Source organism: Gouania willdenowi, unplaced genomic scaffold (genome assembly GCF_900634775.1).
Source record: "Gouania willdenowi unplaced genomic scaffold, fGouWil2.1 scaffold_332_arrow_ctg1, whole genome shotgun sequence".
NCBI classification, from domain to species: domain Eukaryota; kingdom Metazoa; phylum Chordata; class Actinopteri; order Blenniiformes; family Gobiesocidae; genus Gouania; species Gouania willdenowi.
The window spans coordinates 1,838,633-1,860,053 of NW_021145094.1; the positions used below are offsets into that span (position 1 = coordinate 1,838,633).

The 21,421-nt window shown below is 38.5% G+C and overlaps 1 protein-coding gene across 1 annotated transcript; it reads left to right on the forward strand.

The window, feature by feature from the left end:
* Positions 1-19,703: 19,703 nt before the first annotated feature.
* LOC114459624 (homeodomain-interacting protein kinase 3-like) lies at positions 19,704-21,094 on the forward strand. Its single transcript, XM_028441809.1, has 6 exons — positions 19,704-19,773; positions 19,896-20,019; positions 20,142-20,261; positions 20,350-20,442; positions 20,617-20,786; positions 20,882-21,094. The coding sequence occupies exons 1-6, from the start codon at positions 19,715-19,717 to the stop codon at positions 21,021-21,023; spliced, it is 708 nt and encodes a 235-aa protein (XP_028297610.1). The 5' UTR covers positions 19,704-19,714; the 3' UTR covers positions 21,024-21,094.
* The last annotated feature ends 327 nt before the right edge of the window (positions 21,095-21,421 follow it).

Sequence of the window (21,421 nt, forward strand, 5' to 3'; positions counted from 1 at the left end):
AATAACTTTCAACATTAGTATTTGATACATTTACATCAGGCTTTGGTTCTGATCACAGCACAGAAACAGCTCTGATCAAAGTGATCAATAAGGTTGAACACTGATTCAGGAAGAGTTTCTGTTCTCATTTGATAGGATCTAAGTGCTGCATTTCACACTGTGAACCACATCATTTTTTCTCAGAGATTTCAAACGTGGGTTGGACTAAATGGACAATGGTTTAAGTCCTACTCTGAGGAGAGAAGTTATTTTGGAAGCATTGTAAACTTTGTAGCGTTGTGTCCTAATGGTGGAGTGTATTGGTTTAGAACGCTGGGCTTGTAATTGGAGGGTCGCTGGTTCAAATCTCCCCCGGGCAATCGCTGTGGGATGTTGAGCAAGTCCCTTAACCCCATTCACTGCTCCTCAGGGATGGGTTAAATGCAGATAATAGATTTGTATATGTGTAAAAATATATATGCCAATAAATAAAAGCAAAAGCCCTGATTTAATCTTTAATCTTTGAATGTGACCAATTAATGGACCCCTTCTGTTCTGGTCTAAAAGCTAAAGACAAGAAAAAATATCCTAAAATATTGTGTTATATTGTGCCGTGCATTTAATTTGAATTATATAATTTATTTATTTTTATTTTACTTTAGTTTGGACTATTTTTTCTAACTGTAAATGATATATTTTAGTGCAGGCACTGCATGTAGATGACCTGAGGCTACTGAGTCACCTGAAAATATCGCTATAGAAACCAAGTGTTCCATATTTCTGTGTTCCATAGCAACCTGCACAAACAAACCAACTTGGCTTTGAAGTGCAGCTAACTTTCATCTTCAGCATAGAAAACCTTCATTCTTCAGTTTTTGAGCTTTCATCAACAAGGAATTCTCCTCAGAAGTCTCCATTGCTCTTTGATACTAAAAATACTTTGGGTTTTTAAGTATCATCAGCAACAGTTCAAAAACTTTTTAAATCAACTCAAAGTAAGTGATTAGAAAGTTTCCAGACTTTTGTCTATGTTATTATTGAGCTTTGGTTAGTCTGAATTATTACACTTAATGTTTATTAATGTTTTATTTGTATCATGTTTACTGGGAAGAGACACAAAATATGAGCCAAAAAGAAAAGTTAGAGGCAGCATGTCCCTGTTAGACATGATGGACCAAATACAGCTGTTAAACTTCTCAGAATTCATTACTTTTCTACACCCAACAGATAACTAGTAATTTATGATTTTTTGTTTTGAAATGATCAACAGACATTTTGAAACTACACAAAATTAAATGAAACAATAATCAAGTGCATCAGATCATAGCCGACCAATCAGATTTAACATAATGCACCACGCCAAAACAGCATTAAATGGAGGTTATTTTCTCAGAGCACTCAATAGTTATTATTTAATATATTATTTTTATTATATCTAATTTTTTAATGATTATTATTTTTTTTCATGTTTTAATTCCTGATTAAGAGGACACAGATCCACTTCACCTACAGTTAGTCTGTACACTAGGATATCTGCACTGAATAAAAGCTCTGCATCTAAAGACACAGTTCTCATTGGTAACTCAACATACTTGGTCGTTCATTACATCATTTTTAAATGACTGAAGTCTGAACTTAAACGTATCTGCAGATAGAACGAGAGTGACGATCCTTTGCTGTGGAGTTTAGTTCATTTTATTATTGGTTGGAAAAAAGACATGTGACAGGGAGACAAACATTTGGTCACTGAAACATCAACACATTCATCTTTACAGAGTCAGTGTTAGAAGCTAGCTTAGCAAAGAGCACAGACTGTCCTGTGAAGTTGTTTGAATACATTGAAATTGCAAGAATTGATCTTTATCATCCAGATAAGATGCTATAGATAAAAGTGGAGTATGGTCACAAGTGTGTCTGCAGTGTGAGTTTAGTTGAAGGTCTATGTAAGGCAGGGGTGTCCAAACTACGGCCCGCGGGCCAACTGCGGCCCGTGGTCCATTTTTTATTGGCCCGCAGCAAGTTTTAAAAATTAAATTGAATATGGCCCTCACATAAAACTTGCACGGGACTGTGTTGTAATTCTTACTTTCAACACAAGGTGGAGCGCCAGTCTTCAACACGGCAGGTTTTCCACTAAATAAAATGAATAAAAGAAAACATTTGCCATAGTGACCAAAATGGGAGAACCAAAGAAACGCAAGATAGCAAGTGAGTGCAGAAAATTTCAGACACGGTGGGAAAATGAATATTTCTTCATGGAAGTCAAGAGGAAATGTGTCTGTTTGATTTGCCATGAAAGTGTAGCAGTGATGAAAGATTATAACGTACGAAGACACTATGAAACCAAACATCAGGTCTACACGTCCTACACCGATGCTGAGCGAGAAGAGAAAGTTAAGCAGATGGCAGCTCGCCTGCTCGCTCAACAGCAGTGCTTTCTGCGTGCTAACAAAATACAAGAAGCTGCCACAATAGCAAGCTACAAGGTAGCTGAACTCATAGTGCGGTACGGGAAACCTTTCTCAGATGGCGACTTCATTAAACAGTGCCTCGCCACAGTCGCACAAACGATGTGCCCAGAAAAGATGCAGGAATTTAACAACGTGAGCATGTCCAGAAACACAGTTGTGCGGCGAATAGAAGATTTGTCAGCTAACTTAGAACACCAAGTGTCACATAAAGCTTGTACTTTTGACTTTTACTCGATTGCATGTGATGAGAGCACCGATGCTACAGACACCGCGCAGCTGCTGATTTTTCTGCGAGGAGTGGATGATAACTTTCGCGTTACAGAGGAGCTACTTAATCTGAGGAGTCTAAAGGGCACAACAACCGGAAAGGACATGTTTGAAGCTGTGTCAGATGCAATTGACAAGATGGATCTTAAATGGGACCAGCTGTGTGGAGTTACAACGGATGGGGCTCCGGCTATGACAGGAGAGCGCAAAGGAATGGCCTCTATGGTGTGCGCCAAGGTGCGGGACAGTGGAGGTGAGGCTGTTAAAATGCACTGTATCATACACCAAGAAGCCCTCTGTGCCAAGACAGTACAGCTGAATGATGTGATGAATACAGTTGTGAAAACTGTGAACATAATTCGAGCACGAGGGCTCTATCACAGAGAATTTCAAGCTTTCCTATCTGATGTTGATGCTGAATACGGGGACGTAATCTACCATTGTGATGTGCACTGGCTCAGCCGCGGCTCCGTGCTGCAGCGGTTTTATTCCCTGAGATCAGAAATTGATCAGTTTTTGAAAGAGAAGGACAAACCTCTCCGGGAACTAAGTGACCCTCTGTGGTTGGCCGACCTGGCATTTCTAGTTGATCTTACGGGTCATCTTAACACACTGAACAAGAGCCTGCAAGGCAAAGACCAGCTTGTGCCACAGCTGTACGCTCACATGAAAGCATTCTGCGCGAAACTCCGTCTCTTTGAGACACAACTGCGTAACTTCAATGTTGCGCACTTCCCCACGCTGTCCGAAATCAAGTGTGGTTTTCCAAACGTCAACCTTTCTGCAAAAAAGGAAAAATATGTGTTGGTGGTCACATCTCTTAAGACAGAATTCAGTCAGCGTTTCCAAGATTTTTCTACTATTGAGAAAGAAATCAAATTGTTCTCAACTCCCTTCCTGGTGGATGCAGAAGAAGTGGAAGAGAGTATGCAATTGGAGCTTATCGAAATGCAGTGTGATGATTCTCTGAAGAATCAGCATCAGCTTCTCTCCCTACCCGACTTCTACCAGAGCTTGGAAAAGGCCAAGTTTCCTCTGATGCGACGTCACGCAAAAAGGATGATGAGTCTGTTCGGCTCGACATACATATGCGAGCAAACGTTTTCTCTGTTAACTCTCAACAAAAGCAGATTGAGAACCAAAATGACCGACAGCCACCTCCGTGATGTCCTTCGCATCTCAACCACCAAACTCACTCCTGACCTGCCAGCCATCCTTCAGTCCAAAGTGCAGCTTCACTGCTCCCATTAAGTTCAACGCTGTTTCTATTAAAGGTGAGTTTCACAAGCTCAATTATTTAATTACTTCAGACAATTTAAGTTGATAACATTTTCTAACAAACGTTAGTTGGTGTGAACAACTTTAATATTTGCATCAATATCTTATTTTCACTCTTTATACAGGGCTATGAAGAGAGGTCCCCATCCTGACTAAGAAGCAATCTCAGGCTGTTGTATTGAAAATGAGCTGCCAAACCTGTTTGAAACAAATAAAATAAAATAAATGAAAATCTATTAATGGAAATTTGTGATGTAGGTTTTTTTTCCTTTAAGTTTGTTCAGTTATCAAACATAATTTAACTAAATTTGATTGATTTTGTTAACTTTGACTGAGGTGCGTCGATAAACCTCATTTCTTGTGAGTGGCCCAGCCTTTCATATATTTTTCTGCATGTGGCCCTCCATGAAAAAAGTTTGGACACCCCTGATGTAAGGTGTTTGTTCCTGTACGTGAGCCTCAGCAGGTTATTTATTTCCTTTGCTTTGTTTCACAGAGCCCAAAAATCATCATGTTGTGGATTCGAGGGGGACTAGACTGTAAGAGTTTCCATCCTTGGGGTTCTGAGGAGGGCCTCCAGGAGGCCACCAACCCCCCACATCCATCTCTTTCTCCTGATGTTCAACAGCAGAATTCAACTGATGTAAGACATCACCTAAACAATGCTTACATCATTTTACCCTTTGTTCCTAATACATGTCATTGATCTGATCACCAAACCTGTTTCCTCCCTTAGACTCTGGACGATGTTTTGTGTGTGATTGAGGAGATGTGGGCCCGGGAAAAGCAGGAGGACGAGTACAGAGCCCAACAAAATGGAGGCCAGTATGGGAGCCAACAGAATCCTTACCTTGTAGCGTTCAATGATGGCGGGTACAGAGCACAAACCATCGAGGAACACACAAACCTAATCACCTCGCTGAAACAAGATTACTGGCCCTCACCAAATCTTGGCCCCTTAACCTTCCCCCCTACCCCCAGTGTGGCAAAATATGTTAACAACCTTTACCCCCCGGCTAATACTTCACCTGCTACGACAGTAAGATCTTTGTTTAACACACATTTTCATGTATTTCTGTTGATCTTTGTATTGATACCATGACGGGGTGTCTAATAATTGATTGTTTTTATGTCTCCAGTATCATGAAACTGCAGTGTACGCTGCAGGGTGGACTACAGCTCCCACTTTTGGAGGACAGTAAGTAGAGCCAACAAACAGATGAGATCAATCGCAGACATTTGATCTGGTTTTTCTTGTGACTGACTCTTGACCGTGCTCTTACACTGTGTATTTGTGATTTGTTCCTTCAGAAAGACAAAGAAGATTCAGAAGGAGAAGGAGGCAGAGGGGCTGGTCATCAAAAACGCCTTCACGCTCTTCATTAAAGAGAAAAGGGAGAATGTGGAAAAGGAGCTGGGCGTGATTACGAGCACTGAGGTGAACAAACTTCTTGCTGAACGGGTAAGTTAGTTTGTTCCTCCAAGAATCATCTGTGATCTTTAAACTCTGGTCTTCAGTGTGTGTGTGACTAACACTTTTCTTGTTGTCCATCCACAGTGGAATTTTTTGGCACCAGATCAAAGAAAAAAATATATTGCTGAAGCGACAGTGGATGCTATCCTCTACGCCATGAAGAACCCCGGCCGCAGTCACAAAATCAACTATGTAAGTCTCCTTGTGCAGACATGTTGCCACAGCAACCTTAAAGGTGATGGTGAAAGTGTTTTATCAGATGACTAATAGTTCTATGTGTTTGATTTTAGAGAAACAAGAGGAAACAAAGTCGGGCCAAAGGTGTTCATGCTAAAAAAACTAAATAATCACCCCAGCATCCATCGGACAGGAATGAGGAAACATGGAGACCACCCAACAACCCTATAATAAGCATCAGCAGCAGCACCAACAGCACTAACCTGGACTTCCTCTCTCTCTTTTGTAAAAAAAATATCAAATTCATATTTATGCTTTCAAAAAAAAATAAAAATACAAACGTGAACTCACACATAGATCACCTGTTTATACAAATGTATATCTACCCTAAATTATTGGAATGTGGCCAATACAGAGGTGCTGGAAAATACGGTACACAGCGGCAAAAGTCAGCAATGATGAGAAATTGTGTCTTACCATTGCTGTTTCTCATCAAAAGTTGCTCCAATGTGCATAAAATTCCATATTCTGATGAATCCAAATTGTGTCGTCAGATAGATACCACCATTACTGACATCTAGGCATTTCTCAGTCGAGAAATTCCTCCAATTCTCCTTCATCCAGCTCTGATTGGCTAAAACCCACTCCCGTAGTGTTTGATATCACTCATTTCTACAGGTTCTGAGCTTTCAATGCTGTATCAAGCATTCTGATTGGTCAAAGCATTGCTGAACTAGACTCATGCATAATTACGTCATAGAGCGGAACCAAAAATAGCATTACGCATGGCACAGCACAAACACGGATAAAAATGTACATGTATTTATTTCTATTGGTCAAAAATAAAACTAATTGGAATTAATTTGACTGACATATTACAGTTACACACTTGTCCCCAAACTTGGCACAGTTGTTTTTACAAAAACATGTGAATCTTTGCCCTATCATCACCAGGCTTTTTAGCCTCCAAGTAACATAAAATTGTATCACTAGTTAACTAGAGACATTAGTAAATAAGTAAGTAGTTTATGAGTTGGGGCACAACAAGTCTGAGATATATTTAGGGGCCTGACCATGTAATGCTCGGAACGTGAGAACTAATATTTTATATTCTATGCGAAACTTAACTGGAAGCCAGTGCAGAGTAGCAAGAATGGGGGTGATGTGGGATGTTCTAGAAGCACCAGTTAAAAGTCTGGCAGCAGCGTTCTGAACGATCTGGAGTCTGTTTAGGGTCGACTTATTAAAACAAGTAAAAACAGAATTACAATAGTCAATACGAGATGATATAAATGCGTGTATGACCAGTTCCAGATCTGATTTTGATAAAAGATGTCTCACTTTAGAGATATTTCTCAGGTGGTAAAAACAGTTTTTAGTCAATTGACGACAATGTCCCTCCAAAGACATGGACTGATCAAAAACAACCCCAAGGTTTCTGAGGCTGGTTTTAACAGATGAGTCCAGATCACCAAGAGAGTTTTTAATTAGAGGATGTTTTTATCAGGAGCAATGATCAGAGTTTCTGTTTTGTTTGAATTTATCTGGAGATAATTTGATGACAACCAGTTTTTGATACAGGATATACAGTCTAAGATCTCGGATAAAAAGTGAAACTCTGAGTCATTACAGGAGCAGTACAACTGGATATCATCAGCATAAAAATTATACAACACATTTTTAAAACCACGGATCAACCGACCAAGAGGCATCAGATATAATAAAAACAAAACAGGCCCCAGAACAGAGCCCTGGGCTACTCCACATGACAGGTTGGACATATTGGACATAACATCATTAATAGCAACATTAAAGGTTCTTCCATTAATGTATGAGATAAAACACTGGAGAACAGTACCAGAAAACCCATCTCAGATTTGAGTGGATCAACCAGTATACTGTGATCTACTGTATCAAAGGCAGCATCAGATCAAGTAAAACTGTGTAACGACCAGTCAGCGGTCATCATCACGTCACTAGAAACTTTCAGAAGAGCAGTTTCAGTGGAGTGGATTGATCTAAAACCAGATTGAGAAGAGTGAAGTTGAATTATTAATAACAGTAAACAGTTGAAGCAGCTTTCATTCACTGTTTATCACTGTTGAACATATCAATAGTACCATCTGATGGATATCCACAATCTAGAAGTGATGCTGATTGGCCCCAAACACAGTCAATACAGGGTCACAATGAGTCTGTGTATCTGGTTTAGTTAGTGTTCAATGACGTGTGAAAGTCAAAGTGAGTCAGGTCACACAGAGAGGAGAGGGTGAACAATTAACCACCTGCACCTGTGCTGCCTTCACTCAACCTGGGATTTTCTGCCTCCTGCTAATGGTTGAATATATTCTACTGTAAAGAGGAGACTTTGATAAAGAAGTGTTTTAGATCAAACTAGTTCAGCTCTTTCTGATCAATCTAAGCACTCTTCTAACCTGGATATCAGGGATCATATGTTAGGGTTTCCTATAGAGACTCTATTTTCCCACACTCTCCTGGGGAAAGTGAATGCACCTCATAATGAAATGCAGAGCAGCTGATGGAGAAGCTGTGAGATGTTACAGAAGCTGAGCTAGCATGCTAATGAACCCTTGTTCACTCCTTTAATATTGTAGTTACTGGTGTTCTCATTGTATTATTATTATTAATTAATTTCCCTTCAGGTATCAATATCATTTTTATTTTATGCTTTTATCTTAGTATTGCTGTTATTATTATTATTATTATTATTAATATTATTATTATTATTATTATTATTATTATTATTATTATTATTATTAATCCTATATTAGTGAAGAACGACACATACCACTGCGTCTGTTTGAATCTGCAAGAAACGATGTGACAAGTCATTGTTGCCAGATTGGGCTGTTTTTCTGTCAATACATTTGAGGGTTTTTAAACAGAATATATATCTGGCAACACTGCTGGTTGTGCTAATCCTACATTTCCCATGAACACTATGTTGTGACATGTCATGCAACAGTTGGCTTTATTTAAAGTACTGTGACATTTGGCAAAAGGAGAATTAAAAGACAAGCAATTCTGCATTGCATATAATATCAAATAAAACTCTACCACCACCTCCTGGCTCTTTATAGATACTGCACTTACAAGATTTTTAACTGATAATATGAACTGCTTTGCTAAAATTATTGATTCTTAAACTATAATTGCTTCACATACTAAAAGACTTGCTAAACGCTGACCCAGCATTTGATTCTAAGCTCATTTATAACAATATGTCCCACTTGTCATTACAAGGTCATTTATTAACAGCAACAAGCAGGAACTCCTTTAATGGAAACAGAAACCACCTAGTCATATCCTGAACACATGAATGACAAATGCAATAATGACAAGAGAAAACACAAGTGTGGAAAAGCCAAAGCACAGAATAATATACATATATAAACATTTTTTAATTTTTATACATAAAGGGATGCATTGAATATTAATACAAAAAGATGGAAAAATGGATAACTCTGAAATACAACTGACAGTGATTAAAGGTCCACTCTACACGGAAAAATGCATGAAAAAAATATTTGGAGCAAAGTATTATGTATGTATGTATGTACAGTATGTATGTTTGATGGAGGCTCATTTTGAAGAGAGAAGTTTGTCTTCAGGGCAGTGGAGGTTCTTTAATTATCTGTGTAAAAACAGGCAGATATTAGTCAGCTTGTATCAAATCCATTTCAACACTACTGTCAGTCAAAGTGCACTGCTAAACCCTCCTTACTTTTTGTGTTTTTTTACATTTCTTCTTCTTTCTGGTGGTTGGTTTGGCATCCACAGCTTCACTGTCCTGTTGTGTTTGGCACAAAAAAGTGAATTGTCCACTGACAATCCTCACTCTGGTATGTCAGGAATGTCAGAACGTTACAGGTGCACTGATGTTGTGAGACAAGTCCTTGTACCTTTTGTTGTTTTGAGAATGACTGGCACAGACTAACTCCACAAGCTGAGTCTCCTTCCTGGTTTTGTCCTGAAATAATGTTAAAAATTGAACTTTAATAACTTTTTCAAAGGGCTTTGTTTTTCTGTATTATAGCATGTTTCTTCAGTTAAATGATTGTCTTTAAGTTCCTATCATTTTTTCATTAATACTAGTATATGTATCATTCAGCGATTCATTGTTTTAGAATGTATAGCATACTGACTTATAATGATATAATAATTTTTACAAACAATATATACATTTTAAATATAATCAAATCAAGTATAATATACATGCACACCCACATATATATGATTTTATTAATATATAATTAAATATGTACTATGCATGTTATATTTATATATTTACAATTGAATAATTAATTTATATTATATTAACAATGTAATTATATTTAATACTTTAAAAACGTTCTGAAGTACAATTAGCAACGTATTAAATTAGTCAAAAATATATCAATTATATTTAATAATATGGAATTATTTTTAGTATCATTACTATCATATATTAAATTATAATGATCATATATAATTTCAGAAATTATTTCCATTATTTATTTTTTTCAGATTATTCAAATAATTTCCTTCTGGGATTAATATTTCTAATTCTGAAATGTAATGTTTTTATATTTAGGATTAGTGCTGTAAATAATCAAGCATGGGTTCCCAAAAAGTTTTCTTTTAATTTATCACTTTTGGCATTAGTGAAAATAGTATTTATTACTATGATTATTATTACTATAGTTGCCAATATTCAATATTGAGCTATTTTGTTATGGATGTTAAAGGGCCCCTCACACTGGTTCTACACATTTTCTCTAAGTTGAATAAAATTACAAGTCTTTATGCTTTCAAATTGAAGTAAACCACACAGACACAAAACAAACAATATTGACTAAACAATGAAGGTGCACCTGAATGTAATACAGTACCTTGTGAAAGTATTCGGCCCCCTTGAACTTTTCGACCTTTTGCCACATTTCAGGCTTCAAACAAAGATATAAAACTGTAATTTTTTGTGAAGAATCAACAACAAGTGGGACACAATCATGAAGTGAAACTAAATTTATTGGATATTTCAAACATTTTTAACAAATTAAAAAACTGAAAAATTGGGCGTGCAAAATTATTCAGCCCCCTTAAGTTAATACTTTGTAGCCCCACCTTTTGCTGTGATAACTGCTGTAAGTCACTTGGGGTTTGTCTCTATCAGTTTTGCACATTGAGAGACTGGAATATTTGCCCATTCCTTCTTGCAAAACAGCTGGAGCTCAGTGACATTGGATGGACAGCGTTTGTGAACAGCAGTTTTCAGTTGTTTCCACAGATTCTGGATTGGATTCAGGTCTGGACTTTGACTTGGCCGTTCTAACACCTGGATATGTTTATTTGTGAACCACTCCATTGTAGATTTTGCTTCATGTTTTGGATCATTGTCTTGTTGGAAGACAAATCTCCGTCCCAGTCTCAGGTCTTTTTCAGACTCCATCAGGTTTTCTTCCAGAATGGTCCTGTATTTGGCTCCATCCATCTTCCCATCAATTTTAACCATCTTCCCTGTCCCTGCTGAAGAAAAGCAGCCCAAACCATGATGCTGCCACCACCATGTTTGACAGTGGGGATGGTGTGTTCAGGGTGATGAGCTGTGTTGTGTTTACGCCAAACATAACGTTTTGCATTGTTGCCAAAAAGTTCGATTTTGGTTTCGTCCGACCAGAGCACCTTCTTCCACATGTTTGGTGTGTCTCCCAGGTGGCTTGTGGCAAACTTTAAACAACACTTTTTATGGATATCTTTAAGAAATGGCTTTCTTCTTGCCACTCTTCCATAAAGGCCAGAGTTGTGTAGTATACGACTGATTGTTGTCCTGTGGACAGAGTCTCCCACCTCAGCTGTACATTTCTGCAGTTCATCCAGAGTGATCATGGGCCTCTTGGCAGCATCTCTGATCAGTTTTCTCCTTGTATGAGCTGAAAGTTTAGAGGGACGGCTGGGTCTTTGTAGATTTGCAGTGGTCTGATACAAAATAATTCAAATAATGATTCAAATAATGAGCAACTTATTGCAAAGATAAATCAGCACATGCATTACATTAATTATATAAACAACATTTTTTAATCACTAGCACACAAATGAGATGTGCTGAAAAGAAACGGGCTATTGTAATGTACATTTTCCATGATAGTAAGGCTGGGCAGGAGATATACCTTGATAAATCAATATGGGACAGTGATATGGAGGTCATCGGAAGGTTTCAACTAGTTTTAAGATTTTGGATCTGGGAATATTAAATATTTGGAACTTTAAAATAAACATGATAAATTATAAAATACTGAGGATTATGATGTTGGCCTGTAAAAAGGAACCAGGAGATGGCGCTGTGATCTGGTGATCTGATTTAAATGTTCAAAGTTTAATGTAAAAGCCTTCTGCAAGAGATAAAATGTGAACCAATGAACTTACCTTCTTTGCTTTAGGAGAAAGCTGGAAGTCCGCCAGGCAAGACAGATGAGAGGGAGACACTTTCTCTATGGCACTTAGGGCTGTGCCCCTGAACCAGACGGGGTTCAGTGGAAGGAAGCTCTCCTCCTCCTGTAAAACACAAAGCAGACACTATTACTTACAGTTTGTCCTGTCAAAAACCATACAACAGCATCTTAAAGGAACATTTGAAGAATCACAAACCTGCTGATGAGCCATCCTGCGCTGGGGAGAACCTCTGGACTTTGGAGATTCTCCAGGAGGGCTCGTCTGCAATGATGAAAAGCATCACATTGAATTAAAACAACAGGTAAACTGTCACTAGTCCTAAAGTGATCATTGTATGATGCCACATTTTACCTTGCCACCCAGACCGATGGTCCACCACTGATGGGAATCAGGGCTGCGTGGAGCTGGGGAGCTCTCCCTCACAACCAGTTTAGGAGTGACTTTCCTAATTGGAGGTGATGTCTTGGGAGAGACCCAGGGTGTAGGAGGTGGTGTCTCCAGATGTTGGCTGGCAGTGGACCAGAACAACTGGACAAGGATGTGCATCCCCTTATCATCACTCAGATGGACCTGCAGAAATAAGACATTAAAAGAGAGACAAAATATTTTATTATCAATGTGTCAATGAGCATCTGGTGTTGACTCATTTAAAGTAAACAACTTTGTTTTTCTTAGATATTGTACTCACACCATCCTTGCTCCACAGCGCCAAGTTGCTTAGAGGGAAGTGCTCTGTAGCGCTGAAGTACGTAACACCTTGAAAGACAAAATAAAACATCATCATGGTACCAATATATTCATTTAGACTTATGAATTGGTATAATGCAGTTCATATATTTTTTCTTTTGATTTCTCAATGAATGGATGTAGATAATATTTTTCTCTTACCCAAACGAGCAGCCACACGGCGGTACTCTTGCCGAAGCAGGTTCTGGTGTTGGGAGTCAACAGCCAGGCGCGGAGGGAAGTCGACGACAAAAACCTGCACAAAATAAAATGTGATAAAATTAGAATTACGCTATCATACAAAATCACACACATGTTCACTAAGTCAAAAGCTACAAGATATGAAAGAAAAGCTCACTTTAGACTTTGACCAGCGGTTGCTGCAAGTGGTGAGGAGGTTTTTAAAGTCCCCACCAGCCACGTCAACAGTGGTGCTGGTCAGCTTGTTGCCTGGGGCCATGATGCAGATTGTGTGAGGTGCACGAGGAACTGTGGTGTGCGAATCTCTGAAGCAGAAGCCCCGCCTGCCGACAGGAAACCAAAGCTCAGCTGAGACTCTGGCATCCAGACGTAGCCATCTACAATAGCACGTAGATGGGAGTTCCCGACAATCAGAACAGTCTGCAAAACAAATACCACAATTAAATTACAATATAAAGTACTTCTTTGACAAAGTGAAAGATTCAATAATAGTAATACCTTCTTGCCAGGGAGCTCAGGCGGATTGGCCAACTTGAAGTGGCGCCCGGTTAAGGGCGAAGTCAGCCATTCCAAGACCCTGTGGTGGTAACCAGTACCGTGGCCTGTTTACAAAAAGACAGAGCAAAAGATAATTAAAAAGGGATTTCAGACATATAGAGATAACATACAACTATCACTGTTTTCTACAAGTGACTGAAAACACTAGTTAAAAAAAAGGCGATAGATTAGTGCTTTACATGATTCAATTGTTTAAAATCAATAAGAACATTTAAAATCATCAGTAAAATCATCAACAAACACATTACATCAACAACATGACCAAAAGTCTCTCTCAATCATATGCAGTGTAGAAAAAAAGTACCTTTAACTTTGATTTAAAAATGTTCACATTGGATGCTGACTTCAGCTCTGCTGCAGTTTGTTTGTTATTTTTATTTGTTTTTAAAATGGAATAATCAAAGAACGAAGGGTACACGGATTCATTAGATATGTCTCAAACACTAGAACCTTGTTGTGCTTTTCAATACAACCAGCATTGTGGCGACAACCAGTTGTTCATTTGTGTATGTGCGTTTATTTTTATCACACAGATTACAATGTATTGTCCCTTTTGTGGATTCAGCCTGCAGCATGAAACCCCATTCTGCAGTTCCTGTGGCAAAAACTTTAAATTCTTACTTAATGTTGATCAGCCTGGTACAAGCAAAGGTAACGTTTCTTCTGTTACTTTCTGTAAAATTAGGTTTTGCCCATCTACATTCTATATTGTATTATTATTATTGATTGATGCACTCTTTGAATAATATTTTATTGAAATATGTTAATGCAGAAAACCCAGGAGAAAATGCACTGGCTTCGTTCCTGAATTTCAGGAGTCTAAAAGAGAAGGAACGGAGATTGTGTTTCCAAAAGAAAAAAGAACCTTTGAAAGACAATCCAGTAAAGGTAAATTCTTTTGTGTGGGCTAATAATTTGTGAGTTCATTCTGATATGTATTTTTAGTGTTGATTTTAAACCATTTACAGTGACCTACTTCTTTGTTTCCTTGCAGATTTCAGTGGGCCTTATGCGCATGAAAGATGGAGGACTGAAACCTGTTAGAGGAATGGTACTACCCCTGATAGTGAGGCCAGGGTTCAATGCTGACCAATTGCTTAAAGCCGCCGAACAGAAAATGAAGGACTTTAACAAAAATTTGCAGGATGGTCCGTACCTTCTGCTCTACCCCGATGGCACGAAGATTTCTTGTATACCAGGGACAGAAACACCCTTCTCTCTGAAACACTACAAGGAGGCAGTGGGGAAAGCATACCAACGCATCACATTGTATATTTGTACAACTGAAGATTACTCTACCAACTGTAAGTGTTAAAGTAGTTAATAACCAACAAGTATTGCTCTCTTAAACCAGGTAGTATCCCAAGTTAATGAATCACTGCTCTGACCAAGTCTGTCTAATCCTAGATTTCACAGCTCAACAATCCAACTCAGACTCATCTGATTCAGAGGTAGTTATTACAAGTAGAAGTGCTGCAGAATTCTGTTCGGCTGATACAGTAGTGAGTGAAAAATTGTCATACTGTCCCTACTTGCATGATATAAGTGCAAGTCATAGATGGTAGACCCTTGGATACCTGAATTGCTTTGTTGCATTGTTAAAAGTCAACATGATCTAAAATGAAATTAAGTAAATAAAAATATGCTAAGTGCTACTGATTGAAGCGAGTGTGTATTTTCTGTCATAGCAAAAGGGTTCAAAATGACAGGCAAAGGGAGAATATTGATTCTTTACATGAAACATTCACAGATTATTGATGGTTTAGTATGTTTGTAGGAGGTGCTGTACTGAAAACATTTAACAAATACTGAAAATGGCATATAATTGCACTGCACTCTTGCTGTACTATACTGTATATTAAAGGCAGGGTTGGTAATTTCCTCCAGATCCACTTTTTTTGAGATTTCCGTTGAAATTGTCTTTAGGTCCTGACAGAAATGAATAATACGTGCTCTGAAAATAAGGTGAAGAAAATCTGTCATCTGTAGCAGTTGTCAGCACTTAAAAACTTCAACCAATGTCTGTATTCAGTGCAAGTTTCATGAATCAATCATACATCCATGTATTCATGTCATGCATGCATGAGCCCACACTCAAAGCATGAGCTGAAATCTGATTCTGGACCAATGGCCCTAGTGCATGTAGGTGAGGGGCACGACTTTTTAGGAAGCAAAGATGGGAGGGGGTGGGTGAAGGTGAAGCACAAAGAGAATACCACTTTCAAAATCATGCTAGTTTTTGCAAATTACCAAACAAGGCTTTAAATAGTATGAATGCTAATATAGTAATAGTATATAGTAATATTCAATTGAAATAAAGCCAAATAATCAGATTTATATTGTAACATAGAGACCCAGTACTCACCTGTGAGGCACATGGTACATAGCCTCTGGTTTACCAGATGGGCACTGGGATTGGCGAACAGGACGAATAGTGTGTGTGTTCCACAGCTGCTTGTACTCATCCAGTTCTTGCTGCAGGACACCCAAGAAGCAGTACCGCACCAAACTTGTATGTTCATAACTGCCATTAAAAAGATGTCTCGCCTTCAAGTCCACAAACAAATCAATCCAAAATTGACTCCTAGGCAGAAATCACATTTTACTGTAATGTTGCACCAAGATATTATTATTATTAGGGATGTGAAAAAAACATTGTCAGAAAACAAAGTGACAAAAACCTTTGTTTACGGAAGTAGGACCACCAGCTTTCAAATGCGTTGGTTGGATGTTGAAGTGCCATACATGTGGCTTTTAGCTCCTGCAAATTCATCTGCATGCTCAGATCTCAAAGTACAGTGAAGTGCTGCCTTCAGTCCATTTTCTGTGCCGCAGTCTGTACGAAGGCGCTTTGGAACAACTTGAAATTCTGCAACACACTGCATATAGTTTGCAGCAATGATCTCAGGGTCATTGCTGGACTTTCCACATTTGAGCCACATGATTTTTCTGGAGAAGCCGTCAATACATCCACTTATTGCTATTCCAAAAGGCTTTAATTTATCATATCCGTCAACATGCCAGACTTCATTGGGACCCATTGAGTAGTATCCTCTTCGAACAAATCTGCATCTCGAGTGGTTTTCTACTCCTGATGGATTCATTTCTCCCATTAAGCGCATCACATCATCTCTTCTGACTATAAGGGAGTACTTTTGTTTAAGAGTCTGCCACATTGCTCGGTAACCAAGCAGCTGGCCCGATCCCTTCAGTTCCTCAGAAATAGCCACCTGCACAGCAACAGTTGAAGAATAATTGTCCCTCCTGGTCAGGCCTGAATCCTGTAGTCTGCGTTTTAAGGTGCTAAGGCTCAATGAAATGTTGTGCTTAGTTGCCAGTAAGTCCATGATTATTTCATATCTGTGGCCCTCTTTGAAATACTTATTGATGAGTTCATCCTCCACCCCAGCTGCAGGACCTGAAACACACAATTTGAAGTGTGTTTCATATGTGGATTTTCAATGTCCTTCAAGCATTACAATATACAATAATAAATAATACTCACCAATACAGCAATACATGACCTTGAAGGGAATGTCTGTCAGAACTAAATGTATCTTCATCTTGAAAACACCTTAGAAACTGAACATCTCTGCCACATGAATCACATTGTGACAGGATGGGTTGAAGGTTCGCTCCACAAAATGGACAAAACATAACCTGTTAAAAGATAAAGAGAAGCAAAGTTGTTAGCCATCATCTATTTCATACAAACCATGTGGTATTTTTGCAGGGGAAGGAAATTAGTCTTTTTATACTTTTATAACTATAATCTAGGCAATTGTGTGCAACCAAGGAAATTATTAATGAATCTGAAAACTTGTGTTCCTCTGGCAGAATTAATTAATTCAATGTTGCATTGATATGTCTGATGGTGTTGCAATGACCATGTTAACTGGCAACTTTAAGCCGAATGCGTCTGTGGTTGCTATGGTTACTCATGATTCTGAATCTGTGTGACAGAAAATCATTAAACACACATGAATAATCCGTGTACCCTTCGTTCTTTGATGATTCCGTTTTAAAAACAAATAAAAATAACAAACAAACTGCAGCAGAGCTGAAGTCAGTATCCTATGTGAACATTTTTAAATCAAAGTTAAAGGCACTTTTTTTCTACACTGCATATGATTGAGAGAGAGACTTTTGGTCATGTTGTTGATGTAATGTGTTTGTTGATGATTTTACTGATGATTTTAAATGTTCTTATTGATTTTAAACAATTGAATGTTTTATCATGTAAAGCACATTGAGTTGCCTTGAATATGAAATGCGCTATACAAATAAATTTGCCTTGCCTTGCCTTGGCAGTAAAATGTTTATTTTGCACGTTATAAACACCGCTAACAGCAGCCGTCAACCCACACACGGAAGTTGGTCATAAGAAATGAGGAGCACCAGTAGATTCATTACACCACCTCTGGTTCCACATATGTGCATGTTTTACGTTACATCCATTTTTATGTTTTCATTTATTTATGTATTATTAACGTTTCAATTCACCAGTAACGTGACTTATGAGTTGCTTCTTTTTAAGTGTCGGACCGGGAGCAAAAGTCCGCCCAGTCACCAGTTTATCTAGATACTATGTGGACTGTAACACTGTTCGGTAAATTTGGCAGATATTTACAGATTCAGACTTCCAGCATCAATAATTCTTTAACAAAACGTCATCGACACATATATTACACCTCTGCCATCAGTGTGAGGTGGACAACATGACACGATAATTTCCATCAAACGCAGCAGTTACCACGGCACATTCGGCTAAAAGTTATCAGTTAACATGGTGACTCTTTTAACCGCAACACAAGTCGTCTCTTGAACGTGATTGAGAAATTTACACTATTATTCAAAGTACACCTACAAATGGTCTACTGTTGCTGTTAAAAGTATCCTATTCAACTTTCACTTACTTTCACATGTGTTTCGATTTCTTCTTCTTCTTCTTCTTCTTCTTCTTCTTCTTCTTCTTCTTCTTCTTCTGTTATGGAGGGTTATAAACATCCGCCACAAACGTGTCCGTCTGTAATACCGGTCTGTCTGAAATACTTCCGTTGCGGAAACACTTCCGTTGTGGCCTTTTTGCATTTGTGTTGTGAATCGTTTGTGTTCGTTTCTGTAAATGCATTCACCTGACACTTCCCAGCCACCGTAGTTTCCTATAATGTACATGCATGCATTCAGTGTGGACAAATGAACCTAAAGTACTTAATACTGTACCTAACTATTTTTGAAGTATCTGTACTTTACTATTAATCTTGAGGGATATTTTTTTATTACGTTTCTATTGATGCTTTTGTGACTCAGTACTTTTTCTCCTGGGCTTTTTTTCTAACCCAAACTTTAGAAGTGACAGGACAGAACAATATTTCCTTCTTTGTGTGAGTATTAGTGTTAAATTACTGAATACTAACCATGTGCCCTGTCTATCCACTTTGACAGCACATCCTCTAATGGTAGGGCATGCCCTCCACAGCCCCTCCACTCGGTACACAATCCTAGAGTTTATCGGAGAAGGTAGCTTTGGGAAAGTTGCCAAGTGTCGTGCTCACAACAGCAGCAAATTGGTGGCAGTAAAAATCCTAAAGAAGGAGTATTTTCAAGATGTGCAGGACGAAGTAAGTGTTTGGTGCCTTCAACAGAACTTTAACGATGAATTTTTGGGATAAAGTGATATAAAGGTGATCTAATTGTCCTTTTTCCCTCCAGCTGTCAGTGTTGAAGACCATCAGCTCTCTGAATGCTGACCACTTCAATCTGGTGACGTTCTATGAGCAGTTTGAATACCTGGGCTATAAGTGCCTCGTCTTTGAGCTGTTGGACATGGATTTGCTCCACCTGGTCCGTTCACTGAACGTCAACTACATCCGTCCTATTGCAAAGCAGGTATGAATCTTTTTATTGCTTGCTGATGGATTAAGAAAGCCTTGAGTTCAAACCTGAGCTTAAACAGCTCCATAAGAGGAACTCCATTCTCATCCTGTCTTTTCTCATTGTGTCCCTGCAGCTGATGATGGCATTACAGGGACTCAAAGCTGTAAGAGTAATGCACACTGACATCAAGCCAGACAACATCATGATGGTCAACATTGATGAAAGTCCATTCAGTGTAAAGCTCATTGATTTTGGAATGGCTTCTTCCATCTCTGCCGCCATGCCCGGGCTCACACATCAACCCATCGGCTACAGGTATGAGGGTGTCACCCTGAATGACTTATGGGTTTTTGTGACAAATGTGTGTTATTTTAATGTTGCTACTTAATGCTGTGATATAGAGTTCTAAAGTCTATTTCATTCATTTTGCTTCACAGGGCCCCAGAGGTTTGTCTTGGCCTTCCTTACTCGGGGGCCATTGACATGTGGGGAGTGGGCTGCACGCTGGCATTCCTCTTCCTAAATGACAACCTCTTTCCTGTCCACTGTGAATACCTCATGGTAGGTTGTCTTTTCTATAAACATCTCTCCATTCATTTAATTACCCACGTGCTCTTTTTTACAGGTATAGAAAGTATTGAAGAACTGCCCCTCATGTGTATAATTGTGTGTTCTTTGTGCAGATGCAGAGCATGGTGGAGATGCTGGGAATGCCATCAAAGCACCAGCTCCACTTTGGCCTATACAGCAAGAAGTTCTTTTGTCATGAGGTGGATGAATTGGGCACAAGATGGAGGCTGCTGGTAAAACATAGTTTTTATTGTTTGTTGAACCTTGACTGTTACCCTAAACTTATCTTAAACCCCTTGTATTGTTATTGTGTTTCCTCAGACACCAGAAGAGTACACCTCTAGGAACAAAAGACAAGCTGAGGAGTGGCCAGAATATCGTCCACATTTGTCATCAGTAGATGACCTGCTCCATGTAAGTGTTCTCTATGATATGAGTTCAAATACTTAGAGATCTCTTCTTTAAAATGTAACCTACGTTAGACATGTTTATAAGCTGAATTTACTCACCGTTTCTTTTTTTGTTAACATGAGCAAGAGAGGTATGAACTAGTGTATTGACCTAACTTTCTATTTTTTTTTAATCCAGATGTCTGAACTCGGGGATAATGAGACGGTGGAAGACAGGAAGGCCTTCATCGAGTTCCTGAAAGAACTGTTGAATCTGGATGGGGAAGAGAGAATCTCTCCCATTGATGCTCTTCAGCATCCCTTCATTACGGGGTCATACCTGAGCCAGGAGCCAGACAACAGAGAACAGTGAGTAACTGCACTGTGAAAGCAATCACGCACATGGAGATCAACTTGTTGTTCTTTTGAATTTTGTACTAATCATTTTTTTATTTTTCCTCTAGTCAAACCGATGCACAGGTCATTGAAGCACATTCACATGAAGATTGGGATGCTGAGTACCCTCTGTTTAATGAAAACAGCAAATGTGGACAAATTGTGGCACATTCACCTGAAGATTGGGATGCAGAGTACCCTCTTTTTTAAAGAAAACTGGAAATTTGGTCTCATTGTGGCATATTAGCCCAAAGGTTGAGATACCGAGTACCCTCTCTCATGCAATTGGCACAAGTAGACATTCTGAGGAGTAATTTCTTGTTCTTTTTTGTATTTTTTTAGTATATTTGTTTTTTTCAATGTATTTTTCAGGTAACTCTATTGAATGAATAATCTGAGTATATTTTTTCATTTCAATGTATTTGTAAATAATCCTATTGCATGAATAATTTAGCCACATTTTTTTACAATAAACATTTATGACTTACCTGCTTTGTTAATTGTTTTCATAGTTTCATGTTTCATTTTTTTTTTTTTAGCTTTTCAGGGAATTCCATGACATTGTAGTGTGCTAAAAGTTCTGCAGAGCTGCTAAATCTCCTTGAATA

Excerpts from the sequence above, each read along its gene's own strand:
- LOC114459624 (XM_028441809.1), top strand. The coding sequence starts at position 19,715 with ATGGCTTCTTCCATCTCTGCCGCCATGCCCGGGCTCACACATCAACCC. Across the intron at positions 19,774-19,895 it reads CATCAACCCATCGGCTACAG|GGCCCCAGAGGTTTGTCTTG; the intron begins GTATGAGGGTGT and ends TTTGCTTCACAG. Across the intron at positions 20,787-20,881 it reads GAGCCAGACAACAGAGAACA|TCAAACCGATGCACAGGTCA; the intron begins GTGAGTAACTGC and ends TTTTTCCTCTAG.